Raw genomic sequence first — 18,021 nt, 5'->3', positions numbered from 1 at the left:
CGTAATGACCCGTTACTACTCACGTAGGCATCAGTAAGCAAAACGACGGAGAGATGACTTACTACATCTACATTCAGTTATAAATAACCCTTTAAGACTAGTGTAAGATACAACACATCCAGCAAGACACCGTCTTCCACAGGAATAGCGCAGATGTTTATAAAACTTGGTGAACAGTCAAATGACCTCCTTTTGGAGGAATTCTGAATGAATCCTGCGGATTTAATTCAGAGCTAAAAAGTTTTCCAATCTTTTCCAAAGGATTTATTAATTACTCAATTAGTGCCAATGCGTTTCTAAATAAATATATATATATTTTTTAATATGTCATATTCCAACCACCTCTGGAGCATATTTGGGGGCTTTTGCTCTATTTTGCCCCTCAGCAGCATCAGTAGCATGAGCCTGCCTCCATCGCCTGTACACTGCTACTGGCTCCAGTTTGCTATCCTTTTTTTTTTTTTGTTTTTTTTTTTTTTTGAGAAGAAGAGGAGCTCAGCATAAGGGCACAGAACACGGATAAGAGCAAGAATTGCTTGTGGGAGCGTCAAAAGAAATATTTGTCTTTTATATGTCGCGTTAAGTAGGAGACAACAGGTAAATTCCAGCAAATAATAACCGCCTGTGTGTTTAATAGGGTTGCGATACAGGGACTACTTCCACTTTCCGTGTGTGCAGATTAGAGCCTCGGTCCTACGTTACTGTACACGGTGGTGGCGGAGAAACAAAATGGGGGTTAGTTCGTGGGCGGAGCGGCTTTAAAAACAAACGCTTTGGCCTCTCTACAGCCTATCGCTTTGATCAATCCGATAGCGGACGGTGTTGTTTGCCATGTAAAGCGGTTAAGTTAATAGGCGAGGCCTTTTTCGGTCCGCGGTTATGTGCGCACATTTCAGCCGAGTTCCTACATGGCGCCCACGTAACGACTGCAGCTCGAGGAGGCGCCTTTTTCTGCAGCGCGCGCGGTTTTGGCTTTTTTGTTTGTTTTGTTTTTTGTTTTTTTTTTTGTTTTGTTTTAATCTTCTTTTTTCCCCTGGAGACAGGATGACACGATTTTTTTAGCGCGTTTAAATGCATTGGTGTTTTGCCGTTTTAAAGAGGCGATTTTCCTTTAAGTGTGTGTTTCTGTGTGAAGCCGCAATAGATGTGTGTTATTCGCTCGCGCATTAACGGCGTTGCACAGCTCGGTGCTTCTTACGCACGTTTTTCCTCAATAATATATATATGGCATTTAGACGATATGTTTTTATTGCATGTCGAACTGCTGATTTGTTGCGGCAAATGAAAGAAAACGAAAAAAAAAGCCCATATGCATACAATGTCAAGATCACTAATGAATTATGTATTGGCTGTAAGGAGAGATGACAGCTGATGTGCTGCTGCTGAGCTCCTGCCACTCACTAAATGTCATTTCTAATTCATTTAGTGAAATTACAAACATAAAGTGTCTCAATATTAGGAAGTCTTTTTGAAAATTTCCTTGTAAAATCATGGACTATTTGTACTCATGTGTATTATCATTTTATTTTATTTCTTGTAATAGGGAAAATTATAACTTGTGCAATGGAATTTGATTTTATGTATTTTGTTTTGATTATTGTTTTAGAATAGAAACGATTTCAGTATTTTGTTCATCCACTGACTTATTGCATGTAACCATATTTCAAATAGGTATTCATCCAGTGACACTGTGAACCAAAAAAAAGGTGAGGTCACTGCCTGATTAATGTGAATGTTCAACCAATACATTTACATTTGTGCACCAACCCTTTGATATTTTTAACCCTTTTATTGCATCTAAACCAGTATGTCAGCCAGAGGAGGAAAAAAGAAGACCACCAAGCTGTCACGCTCAGCCCGGGCTGGCGTTATCTTTCCTGTAGGGAGGATGATGAGGTACTTACGCACAGGGACTCATAAGTACCGCATCGGTATGGGAGCTCCTGTCTACATGGCAGCTGTCATTGAGTACCTGGCAGGTGAGAGCAGGCACACAGACACAGAGTTATCTTTCATTATATATTATCATTACACACACACACACACACACACACACACACACACACACACACACACACACACACTACTGCAGACACACACACACACACATATATAAGTGTATATAAAAAGGTGTTAATATAAATACAAATAAATAAAAATACATTCACATGGTTATTAATTGAATATGTGATTGTGCTAAGAATGAATCAATCACCTCATATTTAAAAAGTAATTCTCATATACTTGTCATCAATTATATAAATTTTATTAACCCCAAATATGCTGTTTCTGTAGGATATTCTTGGATGATCTTGGAGTTGGTTCAGAAAGATCTTACAAAGCATGTATGAAATCTTAATGTCAGATACTAATGAAGTAAGATGTACAAAATAATGTGAAAAAACATTAGGTTTTACCATAAAATACTGAGGACTTATCTGGAACTCCCAAGAGACCTACAGCAACATTAAAGGAGCTGCAGGAACATCTGCACGCTCATGAAAAAAGAAGAAAAAAAAAAAACGGAACAACAGCAGCCAAAGTACCTTTCTAAATCATCTTGAACTTTGTGGCTGTGCTATGAAACCAAGGTAGACGTTTATGGGCATAACTGTAAAAGTTGTGTTTGTCACAAAAATAGGACATTTTATCATCCAAGAACATCCTTCATGTCCAAAGATCATAAAAATCATTCTCTGAAGTACTGTATGATGGTGGCAAGATCATGCTTTTGAGGTTGCGTCTCTTCAAGTCTTCAAGCAGGGCTGAGACTCTACTAAAAATAGAAAGAATCATGGACATCTCCATACGACAATGTATTTTGGTACAAAAACCAAAGACGAAGGAAAAAATCACCTTCCAGCATATGTATGTATGTGTATATATGTGTATGTGTATATATATATATATATATATATATATATACATATACATACATACACATATATACACATACATACATATGCTGGAAGGTGATTTTTTCCTTCGTCTTTGGTTTATATATATATATATATATATATATATATATATATATATATATATATATATTGTACTTTTTTATTTATCTACCTACTTTTGGTTATTTTTTATCCCAAATTGCAATCCTTATGTTTGAATACCGGACAGATGCAAAAAGCATTTCACTGCATGTCATACTCTGTCTGTATGTGTATGTGACAAATAAAATTTTATTTGATTTGATTTTTTAATGTCTTAGAGCACAAATCCAAAACAACATAGGAAGAAGACCAATGTTTTTAAAGTATCTACATTTTTCTAAATCCTATCAAACCTGTAAAACAGACTCGATAAGGGCAGTGCACAGGAGATCCACGTGTAATATGACAGATCTGGAGCATTTTCAAGGAAGCATTGAATAAAATTGTCAAATCAAAATGTCCTAAGTTGACAAGCAAACAATAATTTGACAAAGTATTATTCGAGGATTGTACACAGTTGTACAACCAGGTTATTGTATGTTTATTTTTCATTTGTTTCCCAGTAAGTCATTTTTTTATTCTTGTGTTTTACTTGAATTTGTTGTACTTACTGCATCTGTTGGTTGATATATCACATTTATCAAAACTTGTCATTTTAGTTTATACAGTGCTGTATGAATGTTTATTTATAGTTGATATGGATACACAGAGATTAATATGAATACTTGTGTTATGTTTTCTATTTTTCCATCATTTTAGCTGAAATTTTAGAACTAGCTGGTAATGCGGCCAGAGACAACAAGAAAGGACGAATTACACCACGGCACATCAAGCTAGCAGTGGCTAATGATGAAGAGCTTAACCAGGTACAGTACACCTTAAAAGAGATGGTCTTAACTCTGGACAAAACATATATCCTCCCTCCTGTGAAAGAAGTGTTTATTTATTGCAGTTCTACTCACTCAGATTTATAATAACCTGGTTGTACAACATCCTGGTGCACAGGAGAATTTCAGGATGATGTAGGTTTTTACAGACAGACAGACTTTATTGATCCCGAAAGAAATTCAGGCATCCAGTAGAAAAATACAGAAAAACACAACACAAGCAACACACATTGTACATAGGAGTGTACAGATTAAAATGTCGACCCAAGTGAGTTAAAAACCTACAGTATGTTACGTAGTAGCATTGTCTATAAGGCACAGCAGTGAGTAGGTAGTGTACATTCAAGCAAGTTCTGTGCAAACATTGGGGTGATGGGTTCACAAATTAGCTCATTTAAAAATGTCCAGTAGCAGCAAGTAAAGACAGATGAAAAACTAAGATACTGAGTCACTCACTATGAAAGCTGTTAGTCATGATCTTGTTATATTTCTTTGTTTATTATCATTTAGAGTCTAAAATTGTATTATTATGGACAGTTCTGTCGCTGAAGGATTTGCAGGTGGTTTGAACAAAGAAAAAGCAGCATAATGTAATTTACAATTGATGATGGAGGAGAACATTATTGTTAAAATGTCAATCAATTCACGTATCAACAGATACTATTACATTGTATACGCACAGTTCACACTTAGCTTTGTAGAGATACAATTGTACAAGTCTCTTTATAAAAAAGAAAGGATTGACAGCATGTCATGTAATGTGTATGTAAGACAGTCTATAATTATAAGCTGGATGTCAAGGACATTAAGTGAAACAGGTGTCTTGTTCTTGTTCTTAATCACAGTAATGCTGTATACATACATACACACACAGATGTGACTGACTGAATAGCAGCAATATGCTTTTCAAGACAAAATGTCACTTGTATTTTGATTGTGCAGCTACTCAGAGGGGTTACCATATCAAACGGTGGCGTCCTGCCTCGTATCCACCCCGAGCTGCTCTCCAAGAAGAGAGGAGGGAGAGTGAAGGTGGACTCGCAGATGACAGCACCAGAAAAAACAGACAAAGAAGTGAAGAGCAGCAAGAGGTCCTCCAAAAAGAGCAGAGGAAAACCAGGCCGTAAACCAAGGGTCAGTCCAACGCTACTTCCTCTCAGCAAGACCATCTTTATATATGCACACTGGTGATTTCAGGAAACACTATTTATATTGCCTCATTCCATTTCTTCATGACATTTAGGCCTGTTGTGTTTTGTAAAGAAGACACTTGTGTCGACTTTGTTTGCAGAAGAGTGCAGAGAACGACAAAGACGGAACCAACAGCACAATGGAGGATGGACCAGGAGAAGGATTTACTGTTCTCGCAGCAAAGAGTTTGTTCCTTGGACAAAAGGTATTGAATTGACAGTTAATAGACTTTTCAGTTATTTACAATGTCATTTATACAGTGGCACAGTATTGGTCAATGTTTTTTAAAGAAGCTTAAAAACTGACAAAATCCTGCTTGCATAAGTATTCAAACCCCTTTTGTCATCTGTTACAGCTATCTCTTGCAGAAAGTGACATCGGCAAAATTGGAACCATTAAAGTTGAGGGAATTATTAATCCCACAAATGCAGAGATTGATTTGAAGGACGGAATTGGTAAGTAGATAACATGAAGCAGAGATGCCAACATCTATAGTTTAGCCGTTGCAAATTTTTTGATCCCTTGTTAAGATGCGAGAGCTTCTTCAAAACTACTCTGGTGTGCTGTTATTCCAATCAAGAAAAAAAAATCCGTCCATCAGAGAAGCCAATTCACTAAAGACTCAGATGCTTTTAGTTACTTTAGATTCATACCAGCTTTATCTAGGTTAACTTTGACCTGTAAGTTCATGAGGCTTAGAAAGTGTCAAATAAGGAGGAGGTCCTACTGGAGGAGCTGCTTAATAATAAGTAGAGATTACACCAGTCAGTCCAGTGGCACATAATGGGAAACTAGAATCCATCTCATCCTCTGGCGTTGCTTAAGAAATGTGTAATTCAGAGTAAAACATGATTCCTATTGATAGATTGATTCCTTTTTCTGTGTATTATTAATAATTTCTTAGATATTCTTTAGCACCAGTTTGATCTATACATAAATCTACTATTTACTACATAACACAGGTAATGCACTGGAGAAAGCTGGAGGAAAAGATTTCCTGGAAGCCGTAAAAGAATTGCGGAAAACACAAGGTCCCTTGGAGGTTGCGTCAGGTGGGATTTTAAAACCAGTGGGAGTGCACTGCCTATTTTTACTTCCCATCTACTGTTTCCTCTTTGGAAACTTATAATCTCTGACTTTTTGCTTTGCTTTCTTCACCCCAGTTGCAGTTAGCCAGGCCAGTGGGATGGCAGCACGTTTCATCATCCACTGCAACGTCCCTCAGTGGGGCTCTGACAAGTGTGAAGATCAGCTGGAGAAGACAGTGAAGAACTGCCTGTCTGCTGCCGAGGAGAAGAAGCTCAAATCTGTAGCCTTCCCTTCTCTACCAACTGGAAGGTGAACCTTTATACAACACGTTAAATTAAGTATTATGATGTACACATAAACTACAGGACTGTTGTGCAGCACTGGCATTGAAGAATTAGTTTTTATAACTGCGGCTCTATCAGTAGTGCAAACACCTTTTTTTTTTTTTTATTTAAATAACCACTCGTATTTGAATATTTCTATATTTTGTATAGTCTGTTAACATTTCTATTTCTCTACTCATTCACAGGGATTATTTGGTGGATGTTCCATGTAATTCAAGTCTTCTAATACACTTTAAAGAGAGTTATTTAACAAAAGTGTATCATTTAGGGGAATCTCCTTTTTAATCACAATGCTAAAGCTTCTTTTCTGCCATGGAAGAGTAAGAATGGTGCTGTTTTGTGGCTTTTCTGTAACATGACTAGCTGAGCGTTCTATATTATTAACTTCAAGAGGTAGAAACTAATACATTTAACACGAGTTATTTTGCACAACTATTAAACTAGTCTGTACTATTAATAGCATGCACTTCTTGGTTTATTCCTTATATAAGAACATTTACTGATTTACAAATGTGTTATAAGCTAAAATGTGCTACATGGAAATAGAAAGAAAATGAAACTATATAAATGTTTATCTTTAACTTATTTAGAGGAGGCCAAGTTATTTTAACATTTCATTTTGTATAAAAGTTGATTTAATCCTTTTTATTTTTATTTAAGCTAGTGTTCCTGTGTAGTTTCTGGTACACAAAACAAGTATTACAAACGTCACAATGTTACGTGCTCCCTCAGCATGCCTTTGATTAGAACTCTAATGTTCTATATTTATCATCTAAATAGAATCAAGATGACACTGTTTGATGTGGTCATCTCACTTAAATCAGCATGTGACATTCCTAGACAAACGACTCTTTGTCTTTTAACAACGTTCTTTTTCAATCTTTTTCAGAAATGGATTCCCAAAGCAAACTGCAGCCCAGCTGATACTGAAGGCCATTTCAAACCATTTTGTTTCAGCAACCACATCCTCTCTGAAGAACATTTACTTTGTGATGTTTGACAGTGAGAGCATTGGAATTTATCTGCAGGAAATGACCAAGATGGATGTCAAGTGATGATTGCACAATGGTTTTTTTGTTGGTAGTTTGCATAGCTCGGATGCTAGTCTGTTTTATCTGGTGAGTTCTGTGTAGGCCATTTTTTTTATGGAAAACTGAACTGACGGATGTTAGCATCCAGGCTAACAGCAGAATTTCGGCTCGTTTTCCAGCTGACGTGCTGTTTGACTAAAGATGCTGTAGTTATTTGGATATCAGAACAAATTTGGAAGGTATATAACAAGGGTATTTGTGAGTGACGTACTATATGCGTTTATGTTACACTGTTACCTTCATGACACTCATTTAGAGTAGGCCAAGATCATTTGTTCCATTTTTGTTCTTAGACTGAGCTTGTTTTAACATTCCTTGTTGTATAAAGATTTTAATCACTGTTTTTCAGCTAGAGGTCCTGTGTAGTTTCTGATACAGTTAGTTTATTAAGGGAAAAATGTGTTTGTCATTTTGATTTGAAATAAAACAGATGTTTTACACTGTATATCAAGGCTCATGTCTTCAAAAAGAGGGTTATATTGCAGTTCATTACACCATCATATATTGTACCATATACATTATATACGGTTTCTTTCATAAAAAATACTAATTAGATAATTATGTTCAACAACACGTATGCAAAATTCCTGAGACAAAAGCACGGCTACAACACAACCAGGAAAAGTCAGTCCTCTGAATAGAGAGAAGATAAGAGAATGCATTGCTTTCTGAAGTTTGCATGTAATTAGCTGTTTTCATTTTCTGAGTTTAATTATGTGAACCTTCCAATATAGAATTACGATACAAGTTACTTAATTTGTCATATATTTATTAGATTGTAAAAAGTACATTTTATTAATATATACACATTTGTATGTTATTCCTGTTGACTAGAGAATTAAAAGTCCATCATAATTTTAGGTGATGACTCATTTTCTGTCACAAGGCAGTGGCATCCCAGTTTCCAAAGTTAAAGCAACTGATTTCTGAATGATTCTGAACTTTAGCAGCAAAAGACATGGTCTTCATTACTCCAACATGTTCTATTTTCATAACTGGGCACCACTTTGTGTTTCTCTGCATTTGATATGAACCCCATTAGCAAAAAAAAAAATAAAATAAAATAAAATAATAATAATAATAATCCAGAAGTCCTGGAGCAAAAACTAGTCTTCTCTACACATATTTTGGGAAAAATAGGTACAATAATACAGAGCTCTTGTAGGTATAACTGATTTATTAAACAAAACAGACTTTTTTCTAGTCTTGTAGTATATATCCATTCTGAAGAATTGTCTTTGTATATATTTTTGAAGAAATGTGATTTTTAAACTAATTACACCATCATCAGAAACAGTAACACAACATGACCCCAAAACTCATTAAGACCCATCAGGACTAAAAACAAAATAAAACCTGGCATGCAGATTTCCATGGACAGCACATTCACCCATTTACACCACCTCCGACTGACTTGCCAAACCTGGAATGTTCAACTTGTGGTGTTCACTGAATAAATGGATCTCCTTTGTCTTTGGGTTACATCTCATCAAAAAGACTACATATTGACAGATATTTTCAAATGATGAAATGCAGGACATTTCCGAAATTATCACGGTCAATGTAGAACACAAAATAACTACGTAAAAGCCTAAGAAAGCAAATGTGTTTACATAAATTATATTTGTTTAATGTTACTATACAGTTTAAATTATATTGAGTGGCGTTGACAGTTAGTGCTAGATCCATTTTGATGGTTCTATTTTCTTGCAGTCCTTACACCCCAGAAATAAAACGCTATTCAGTAAAGATAATGTTGAAACTAATCCAGATAATATAGTGATCTATCTGTTCTAATAATTGTTGTGGTGTGGGTGTGTGGAGGGGTGTAAGACACTGTAGCTTCAATATATTAAATCTGCACAAACGGGTAGAAATATAAACCTGAATCAGTGTCATACCTGGTCCCATCACTATAGGGATGTCCTTCATGTTCCAGTTGTACATTGCTAATCTGAATAAATATTTGTGCAAACTGGTTTAATGAAGGCTTGCATGAGCAACAGCACTGTGTGTAATATACCTTAGTGTGGAAATGGGTATTTTGGGAAAATAAGGAGCAAGGAGTCAATTGTACTCTCTCCCTCTCTCTCTAGCTCGCCATCACTCTTTTCAGGTCCTGGCCTTATGTAAATGTATTCGTTTGTGCTGATTGTGCGGCAAGTCGAAGCATGTTAATGCGGAGAGAGGACAGCAGCATGAGAGGGTCTCCAGTGTCCTCTTCTAGATGTTCAAGGACAATCTTGCATGCTCTATTTGACCTCTGATGTCTCAGTAGGGTCAGTTGGACGAGGTGCAGAAAGCAGGGGTACAGGTGATGTGGCTTCAATGAGGGCGGGATTTAGAATGATTGGTAGTGTCATAGGGGGCACGCCCACCTGCAGTGGAGAGGCCAGGGGCTGCAGTATTAGAGGAGACTGAGCAAGAGTGGGCGGGGAGTCAGATGACATCTTAACTGGAGTGGGCATTGGAGGAGTGGAGGGGGGCACTGGAGATGATCTATCATGTCCTGTATCGGTTAGAAAGAAAAGATTTTATGCACGCTTGTAAGCACGATATTATATTCATTCAGTGTAACATGCATGGTGGGTTCTGTATGTAAAGCAGCAAGCATTGTTCCAGGCTCACCGTTGGCACTGGGTGTTTGTATCTCCTGAGGAGATGCAGGTCTGCTGGGGGTCTTTGGCTCTGTGGGGGCAGATGGCACTGCTGCAGGGGATGGCACAGGAGGAGAGGGAGAAGTGGGAACAGAAGCAGGAGCAGGTTCTACAGGAACACTAAGGACAGGTTCTGCACACAGTCAGGGTACAGTGATAATTAAAGAGTGACTATTACAGGAAGAAATACACAGAGAATCACTGAGAACCTGAAAACATAAGCACTCTAAAGACAGGGTTTATTACAGACTGTGATGTGAAACATTAAATCTCTGCATTGTGATACCTGGCATGACTGTTTGTTTAAAAAGCTCCTCTCGAAGGTGTGGCAGGAAGCAGTCAATCCTCTCCCATGTAATTTCCCACAGATCAGAGTAGCCTGTACGCGAGTCTGCACTGTGGAAGATCCCAGCTGTGTCCATTACCAAAAGCATGTTCTTCAAAGACTCAGGGATCGCCTCCAACTCAAAGCAAAAAAAAAAAAAAGGAATTACGGCATTTTATTTATGTCAACGGTGGACAATATGAAGATATTGATTATTTGGCTTATTATTAAAAAAACAAATCAACTTATGTAATGTTCACTCGTGTTAAATAATACATTAAATAATGCCAGATAATGAAATCTAAAAGTAAATGGCTACTAATAGGTACTGTGGCAAAGGAACAGAACATGATACAGTGCAGACTATGTAACAAAGTAATGCATACATTACTTCCTTTTTCCTTCTTTATAAAAAAGAGAAAACTTTTTGCCTAAAAACATAGTATAGCTGAAATTAACCCTATGCTTTTACCTCACAGGTACTGTATTTAAAATTAAAACGCGTACAGTGCACCACAAAACTGTGCCTTTGTTGGTACTTGCTTGCTTTATTGTGCACAATACAACGTCAGAAACTATGAATATTACTGTGGCCGTGTCTCACCAGGAGGTCACTGGAGCCAGCATGCATGTATTTGTCCATGAAATCAAGGATGGTAAGCCAGAGTGCAGCAAATGTGGGGAGAGAAAGAAGTGGCGAGAGATGCTGGAGGAACACCTGAGGAGGCCAGTGCACCAAGGGTCATTGAACACTTTAAAGCAGATTTGAATCATCAAATTCACTTTTTTTATTTACAGTTCACAAAATACTAAATCTATCAGACCTTAGAGAGCAGTGTGCAGGCCCTCATCCTGGTCTCTTCCATGCCCCCAACATCTGCTGGGCTGATATTGTCTAAGAGCTTAGTCAGCAGCGGAAACAGGACCTGACATAAAAGGGGTTAAGCTCTGAATCAGCATAAATTGGTGTTTGACTTGTATTTAACTACTGTGTCACATGAGATTGTCTCACCTTGTTGAAACAGGATTCCCACTCCACAGCATCCAGTGTTTGCAGATCATGTACAAGTAGCGCCCTCTGGAGGTAAGTGAGAGCGTGCGTCCGAACCTGTCTCCGAGCATCACAGCACAGCCAGGCCATACCTGCAGGGGTTATATCAGTCAGTGCTCTATTCTGCAGGCTGACACATACGTTATTGGCAGTAAAATACCCACAAACTCAGAAATGTGCTTCTTAAATGTTCTTCACTCAGATAGCTGATTCACTGCTTTGTGGCTGTATTAATATAAACGTAATATATTAATGTATCAACTGCATTTTATTAATTAATCTATCAACATTGCTTTAAAAATCCAAATGAAAAATTCTGTATGATCTCAGTTTGTGATCGCAAATTAGGCTCCACAGCTCTGAACCCTCTAATCTGAATATAACTACACCATGATTAGGTAACTGGAGAAGAAAGCACATGCTTGACAGTTTTTTAGGGCATGGGGCAAGGTATAGCAATGCTTCTATTCCATTTTAATATTTAGTATAAAAAAAGTAATGACTTCTTATACAATGTTTTAAATGAATTCTAATGGCTTAAAGAATTACAGATCATGCATACTTTAAGGGTTTTCTGTTGATATTTAAATCTTTCTCAGTCTGATGTGACAAAATGAGAGAAATAAAGTGGCATGAGTATTGAATAGGGAAACGACAACACAATCTACTACAAGAAAAACTTGATGTGTGACTCATGGCGTGGGAGCTTCATAATACAGCTCAAGAAAGTGAGAGATCTTTATTTTGTAAGACTGCTGTAAACCTGACCTTGAAGCAAAGGACACCAGCAGCTTGACCACAGCGTCTGAGAGTCAGCTTCAATCTTCTTTTCACTTGCCTCCAGATGGCGCTGTTCTTCTGCCCATGAGCTATAGATACTGGCTGCCCTCGTGTGCAGCGTATGCATCAGATCTAACAACTAGAGTGGAAAAGCACCATTAATTAAGTATTAAGAACTAATGCACTTGCCTTTACCATCAATATTACATGACAAATTCCCCTCTAGGACATAGCAAACTGAAAAATATACCGATATCTGCTAAGTTGATTAACATGCATCTTGTTTTATCTAAGTGGGTGAATGAGCTGCAGTCAACAGTGTGGAATACAGGAATACAGGCAGGGACAGAAATAAGCAGCAGCCTTATATTCCAAAGGAAATCTGGGTGGTGAAGAGGTCTGAATGAGTTGTAATGTATGTATTATTTTTCTGTGATTTATTAAACAGGGTAATTAATTACCTTTGGATTTAGATTAGCCATTCGATATAAAATGTACAGCAGTTATCACCAATTATTGTACCCAGTAATTTCAGCTGCAATAGAAAAAGAAAAACAAAGCAATACTCCTACCCCAAAGGACCTCACCATCACACAACACTACGGCAGCAGGCATGTACACAGCAAAGGTAGTAGGGAAAGGGCTGCGGTACTTACGTCCTCACTAACCTGTAAAGACACCGTATGGTAGCTGGCTGGCACCCCCTCATCCTCCTCATCGTCACTGTAGGAACGGGAGGGCCGCTGACTGGTGGGTTTGGCTCGTAGGGACATACCGTCTTTCTCTCGTGGCTTCCTCCGTAACCGACTAGCTTTTGAGTCATATTTGTGGCTCTTTTTTTTCTCATGGGTGCGATAACCTGTTTAAGCCACAGGAATGCAGTGAAACAAAAAAAGTTAACAGAGTTAAACCTCATTTTGTCAACTTGTCTACCAGTCTTTCCTGCCTTTTCAATCATTTGACATAACAGTAACCTCATCTTTTATCTTTCACCATCGGTGCATTTCAGTAACAAAATAGTTTCCCTTGGAAACATATCAAAATATTTTTTTTCCTGTTTCTTGATGTACAGAAAACAAAGAACTATACTGCATGTTTACAGCACGATTTCCATTAGCTTTTTACATGTTGGGACTACGCTCTTTGATCGAGCTGCTTTCAGAGTGAGTTCGTAAGCCCTGTTGACAGCAGGTATCTACGAAAGTGCATGGAGTGCTCTGATGAATAAGAAGCCCATGTCTAATCACAGAGCCAAAAGTGCTGAATGTCTTAACTAAGCCTACTGAAAATAGCTGGATTGAAAAACTGAGGGATAAAACAGAGCAAGGGTATATAAGTCACGCAGTTCGATTGCCCCGAGTTAAATGACTCACCCTTAGAGCACAGCTTAAGATACCCAACCAAAAAGCTTCCAGGCACTGACACATCCAATTACAGTGCTATAGAACCAGCCCACACAAAGTCTTCTTTAATCCCAAAGGAGTCAATCTGCACATACGAGGTCTGAAAAGGAGTCGGTCTACACACATAAGGCTTGCTATAGTGGTTTGATTAAGTGCAAACCCAAGGAAACAGAATTATGATGTCAGTTCAAAGTAAGACAGCACTAGTTTTGTTTTTTTTATTTCGTTTTGCTATTTCCACTACGGTTTCTCTAAAGCGAGGGCACCAAATCCCCTGAAGCAACATATTTTAGTGAGACTCAAAGTGTGGTTTAATAAAGGAGTTGACGTAAATAAAATACTTTTTGTTGTTTCGATATCTATGTCTTGTTTCTAAATAGAAAGCATGGATGTGATAAGTGAGCCAAAAAGAACAGGTGTGTACTTAAATTCACTAACCTCCATTAAGACTGGCTTCCACAAATACTCGAATGGCTTTCACACAAAGCTCAAAGTTCTCAGGTGTGACATGTGCAGCATCACGTACGATAAAAGAGAGTGACTCCACACACTTGATGAGGGACTTGGTATCATGCAGGCCCATGTCCTGACCCAATGTTAAACTGTACTGGTTTATAAGAGGAGACTGAGCTGGAACATGTGGTGCCCTACTGCTCTCCAGGTCATCCTTACCAACCTTACAAAAAACACAAAGACATAGTACATTAAGTGCAGATGACATGAATTCACGTTGTCTCCTCAGATGAAGAGTGTCAAACTCATTTAAGATTGACGGCCGGACCAAAAATAGAAATGTTAATTTAACCTTTAGCATGTTGAATGACTATGTTAAGCCTGAGTGTGCTGAAAATTACATTTATATTATCTGTACAATACTATATCGTTTACAAAATTAAAACTAGAACACTTCTATTAAATGAAAAACGTATACAAATAATCTCACAACCATTTGTTTTACTCCGCATAGGAACATCAACTATTTTCCCAACATTAGTAGTCACTATAGCCTGTTAGCTATGTGAAGAAAATACTAAAGATTGCATTTGTAATGAATTACCTAAAATTCATAAGAACTTGAAGTCATGAAACACATTGTGCTTTTAAATCCGTTCTGCTTTTAAAGCTTTTACATTTTTATAATGTCATTTAGATGTCCAGGTGTGAGTCCAGAGTACAGTTTAGACTTGTTAAAGTGTTATGGAAAAAGTCTGCTCACAGATATACTGTATAAGCATGAACATGTGAAGAATTTGGAGGCAAAAGCTGCCATTTTGGGGAACATCCAAGTCCTAGGTGTTAGTAAACTAATACTCGCTCATTATTGCAATTGTTCCAATATCACATCTGATGAGCTCATAGTAAACAGTGAGCGGAATAATGAGAAGCCCTTCCTTCCCATGCCTCAGGAGAGCTGTATCTCACACAGATCTAGTTTTAGCTAAAATTTGCAAGTGTATTCATAGCATTAAATAATGACTTATGTAGCCATGAATCTTAACATTTAGTGCTTGGTTATGTTAAAAAAAAAAAGGAGTATCAAATTGCAAATGCTTGAGAACCATGCTCTAATGATATGACACGTCTTTATCACTACACTGCTGACATATTTCGTTTCCCGGCTACTGCTACACTCCTTAATATACAATCATAATTTCTGAATTCTCACTCAATTTCATAACAATGCCTCTAATTTCCCCATTGCACCCAGCCTTAAAGCATCATTTATTTTTAAAAACTACATATAAAGTGTACAGCAAGCACTTTAGATGTCACGACTGTGTGATATCTGAAAGAGTTGAAGGGTTACACATTAAAGAATTCTCATAAGAGTGCATGATGTTCTACTGTACAAAAAAATTACAATACAAAACTGAAAAAGAGATCTACAGCAGATGTAATGTTAAATGTATGCAGGAAAAGACGAGGGTAGAGTTTTTCTATACTCACCACTAACCATCCCACTTCAACTTCAGTTGTAGAGCGCGGCATTCTGGGCTTGCTATGTTCAGTGTAGACCTCAGAGTCAGAGGTATAACCTCGATCCAAAGTCACTTCGCTCTGGTGGTATGAGCTCACTTCACTATCAGACTGAGCACCTAGAGAACCCGTGAATTTAAATTTCAGTTATCACAACACCATTTCACAGTCAGGGGTGTCGGATGCACGTCATATCTTTCAGACATACTCTTTTACCTGTGTCACTGTCAGGGCTGCTGCTGGTGATCTGCAGTGCAGCCGGAGGTTTGATTCCGGCACCGATGCACTCCAACAGCGTAAAAAGTGTGTACCAATCCTCAGTGCAGTGGATGTTGGCAGCATTGGTTTTGAGAAGCTCATGGAGACCATAAGCAACCTCTCGACTTACTCTGGACAACACATGAGGCTTCATCATCAGGAGCAAGCGCAAAGAGAGCAGCACCTGTGCAAGGAGTAAAGCAAGGGGAAAATCATGTTTCACACTTGGCTCTAAATTCACTATATAGTTAGTCCGGCGGCGTCTTTGTACGCTTTCAACAACAAGTAACTAATGTCACCAAGTTTCATGCATGTCCCTGCTGTTTCTGAATGATCATGTGTTGTCTAGGGTGTGTATGTGAGACTTGATGTCAAATATTTTCTATACAATTGTATGAGAAAAATAAAAAGGTACACTTGATTTTTTTTGAAAATTAAAAGCGATTGGACATACCTGTGAGCTGATGTCCTCTCTGCGCAGCAAGCGTATAGCAAGTCTCAGTAGACCCACTACAGCTCTTTCCACCAGGAAACAGCTCTCATTGGCATGCACACACAGGTGATATAAACGTGCACGCACAGTCTGCCACACACACGTCACCCGGTCCCTGTAGGTCACCAAACACAAGAAAAGTCAGTCGTTCTTTTCAATGCTTTAAAATATACCCAATAGCATCACAAGAACTAACGCATTCATACGTTAATCTTTGGAACTACGACAGTCCGCGAAAACATCTCTATGTATTAACATGATATTTTAAGTCATAGTACCTATTCTCTAGAACAATGCGCAGAAGCATCTCTAGACAGAAAGCAGCATCTTCTTCATCGTAGTTCTCTTCATCGGGAGTCACTGAGATGAGGGCCTGGAACATATTGGTATATCTATTATAAAAAATATAGATTACCCTATACATAATCAATCTATATAAAAAACTGGGCAGTATACTGGATTAAATCCTTCAATTTCATATGCTGATAGAGAAAGTTATTGTAAACAGACAATGACTAATGCTGCTGAAAAAACTGGCCTCACCTTCATAAGCTCTTGCAGAGATTCCAGCTGCAGAAACTTGCTTTCTGTGATCAGTTTCTCAGGGTCACAATGCTGTCAGACGGCGGTTAGAAAAGTGTAAGAAAAATCAAGAACTGAATTCAGCAGCAATAACAGAAAGAAAGCACAAATGAAGGGGAGATATTTCGTATGTACAACGTGCATTTACCTTTATACAGAGCAGAGCAGCCTGCTTGGCCTCCTGATTTTCAGTAGAGGGGCCTCGCTGTCCGGACTGCTCCGCTCCCCCACTCAGTGTCAGCCAATTAACAAAGCTCAACACAGCCGACTCTCCCCTGAGATAGATACGACCTTTAGTGAGCGTATTGATGCTGTAAACTGCTTTAACTTTTTATCAACTATTTCTCAAATGTAGCTTATAGTACTGAGAAAAACCCAGTTAATTTTATTCCAGATGTGTTTGTAAACAAAATAATGCTTATTTTAATATGTTCATGAACCCACATAGCTTCAAATTCCTTATTGTTAATTTAATCAGGATTTTTTTGTCTAAAATCTATTATAAGGACGTCAAATAAATTGACCTGTTTGATGGGGTCTCCTCACGTTGTAGAGAAATCTTTCCATTAGGTTCAACAAAGTCCTCGACCTTTGAAGAAAACAGGAAATGATTACTCTTTAAACAAGCTAAACTTTTATACTCGTATTGAGATCTGCATTACGGATATTTAATAATGAAGCAACAAACTTCAAATTCCCCCCGAAATTGCGTTTCAACTCTGTGCAAATGTAGCAAAAGGAGTAACAACGCATCTTGCTCTTTCTCTCACCTCTACCATGGATTTGGGTAAGAGCTCAGCCCTGAAGAGCTGCAGCATCGCATCCATGATGTTTTTCCAACCCTCTCGCAAGATATCACCATGGCGATGGGCGAGGCTAAATGTGGTCTTTGCTGCTATCTGAGCTTTGGCGTTGCTGCCAAAAACTGTGGGCAGGTTTTCTACAGACTGGCCACACAAAACAGACCGTCACATATACAGCATGACCTCAAATGGAGAACTAATTGAGACGGAC

The 18,021-nt window shown here is 38.1% G+C and overlaps 2 protein-coding genes across 10 annotated transcripts in view; one reads left to right on the top strand and one right to left on the bottom strand.

Moving 5' to 3' along the window:
* Positions 1-465: 465 nt before the first annotated feature.
* LOC113639879 (core histone macro-H2A.2) lies at positions 466-7,926 on the top strand. Of its 3 annotated transcripts, none has more exons than XM_047812783.1 (10): positions 466-597; positions 1,672-1,703; positions 1,805-1,979; positions 3,699-3,805; positions 4,769-4,960; positions 5,118-5,222; positions 5,373-5,472; positions 5,980-6,069; positions 6,181-6,355; positions 7,280-7,926. In XM_047812783.1, exons 3-10 carry the CDS (start codon positions 1,808-1,810, stop codon positions 7,443-7,445), a joined length of 1,107 nt encoding a protein of 368 aa, XP_047668739.1. In that variant the 5' UTR covers positions 466-597; positions 1,672-1,703; positions 1,805-1,807; the 3' UTR covers positions 7,446-7,926. The 3 variants fall into 3 exon arrangements, with proteins under 3 accessions (XP_047668739.1, XP_026997905.1, XP_026997906.1); XM_027142104.2 differs by having other exon boundaries at positions 1,672-1,706; positions 1,807-1,979; XM_027142105.2 differs by lacking the exon at positions 466-597 and adding an exon at positions 621-735 and having other exon boundaries at positions 1,672-1,706; positions 1,807-1,979.
* A 307-nt stretch (positions 7,927-8,233) lies between these two features.
* Positions 8,234-18,021, bottom strand: part of gbf1 (golgi brefeldin A resistant guanine nucleotide exchange factor 1) — a 54,895-nt gene continuing 45,107 nt past the window's right edge. For 4 of the 7 annotated variants that reach the window (XM_047812777.1, XM_027142094.2, XM_047812780.1 and 1 more), the window contains 17 exons: positions 17,778-17,954; positions 17,532-17,596; positions 17,156-17,282; positions 16,969-17,040; positions 16,704-16,798; positions 16,387-16,540; positions 15,891-16,116; positions 15,645-15,793; positions 14,136-14,373; positions 12,951-13,153; positions 12,283-12,433; positions 11,476-11,606; positions 11,288-11,389; positions 11,068-11,181; positions 10,425-10,602; positions 10,110-10,271; positions 8,234-9,990 (listed from right to left, as the gene is read on the bottom strand). In XM_047812777.1, the coding sequence (XP_047668733.1) occupies positions 9,734-9,990; positions 10,110-10,271; positions 10,425-10,602; positions 11,068-11,181; positions 11,288-11,389; positions 11,476-11,606; positions 12,283-12,433; positions 12,951-13,153; positions 14,136-14,373; positions 15,645-15,793; positions 15,891-16,116; positions 16,387-16,540; positions 16,704-16,798; positions 16,969-17,040; positions 17,156-17,282; positions 17,532-17,596; positions 17,778-17,954 (2,601 nt within the window). In that variant the 3' untranslated portion in view covers positions 8,234-9,733. The remainder of the gene's footprint in view (positions 9,991-10,109; positions 10,272-10,424; positions 10,603-11,067; positions 11,182-11,287; positions 11,390-11,475; positions 11,607-12,282; positions 12,434-12,950; positions 13,154-14,135; positions 14,374-15,644; positions 15,794-15,890; positions 16,117-16,386; positions 16,541-16,703; positions 16,799-16,968; positions 17,041-17,155; positions 17,283-17,531; positions 17,597-17,777; positions 17,955-18,021) is intronic. The other 3 variants (XM_027142096.2, XM_047812779.1, XM_047812778.1) reach the window with 2 other exon arrangements.

Source organism: Tachysurus fulvidraco, chromosome 4 (genome assembly GCF_022655615.1).
Source record: "Tachysurus fulvidraco isolate hzauxx_2018 chromosome 4, HZAU_PFXX_2.0, whole genome shotgun sequence".
In the NCBI taxonomy this organism is placed as follows: domain Eukaryota; kingdom Metazoa; phylum Chordata; class Actinopteri; order Siluriformes; family Bagridae; genus Tachysurus; species Tachysurus fulvidraco.
The sequence above is the reverse complement of the archived record's forward strand: the minus strand, read 5'-3'. Positions and strand labels throughout refer to the sequence as shown.

Excerpts from the sequence above, each read along its gene's own strand:
- LOC113639879 (XM_047812783.1), top strand. The coding sequence starts at position 1,808 with ATGTCAGCCAGAGGAGGAAAAAAGAAGACCACCAAGCTGTCACGCTCA. Across the intron at positions 3,806-4,768 it reads ATGATGAAGAGCTTAACCAG|CTACTCAGAGGGGTTACCAT; the intron begins GTACAGTACACC and ends TTGATTGTGCAG. Across the intron at positions 5,223-5,372 it reads GTTTGTTCCTTGGACAAAAG|CTATCTCTTGCAGAAAGTGA; the intron begins GTATTGAATTGA and ends CATCTGTTACAG.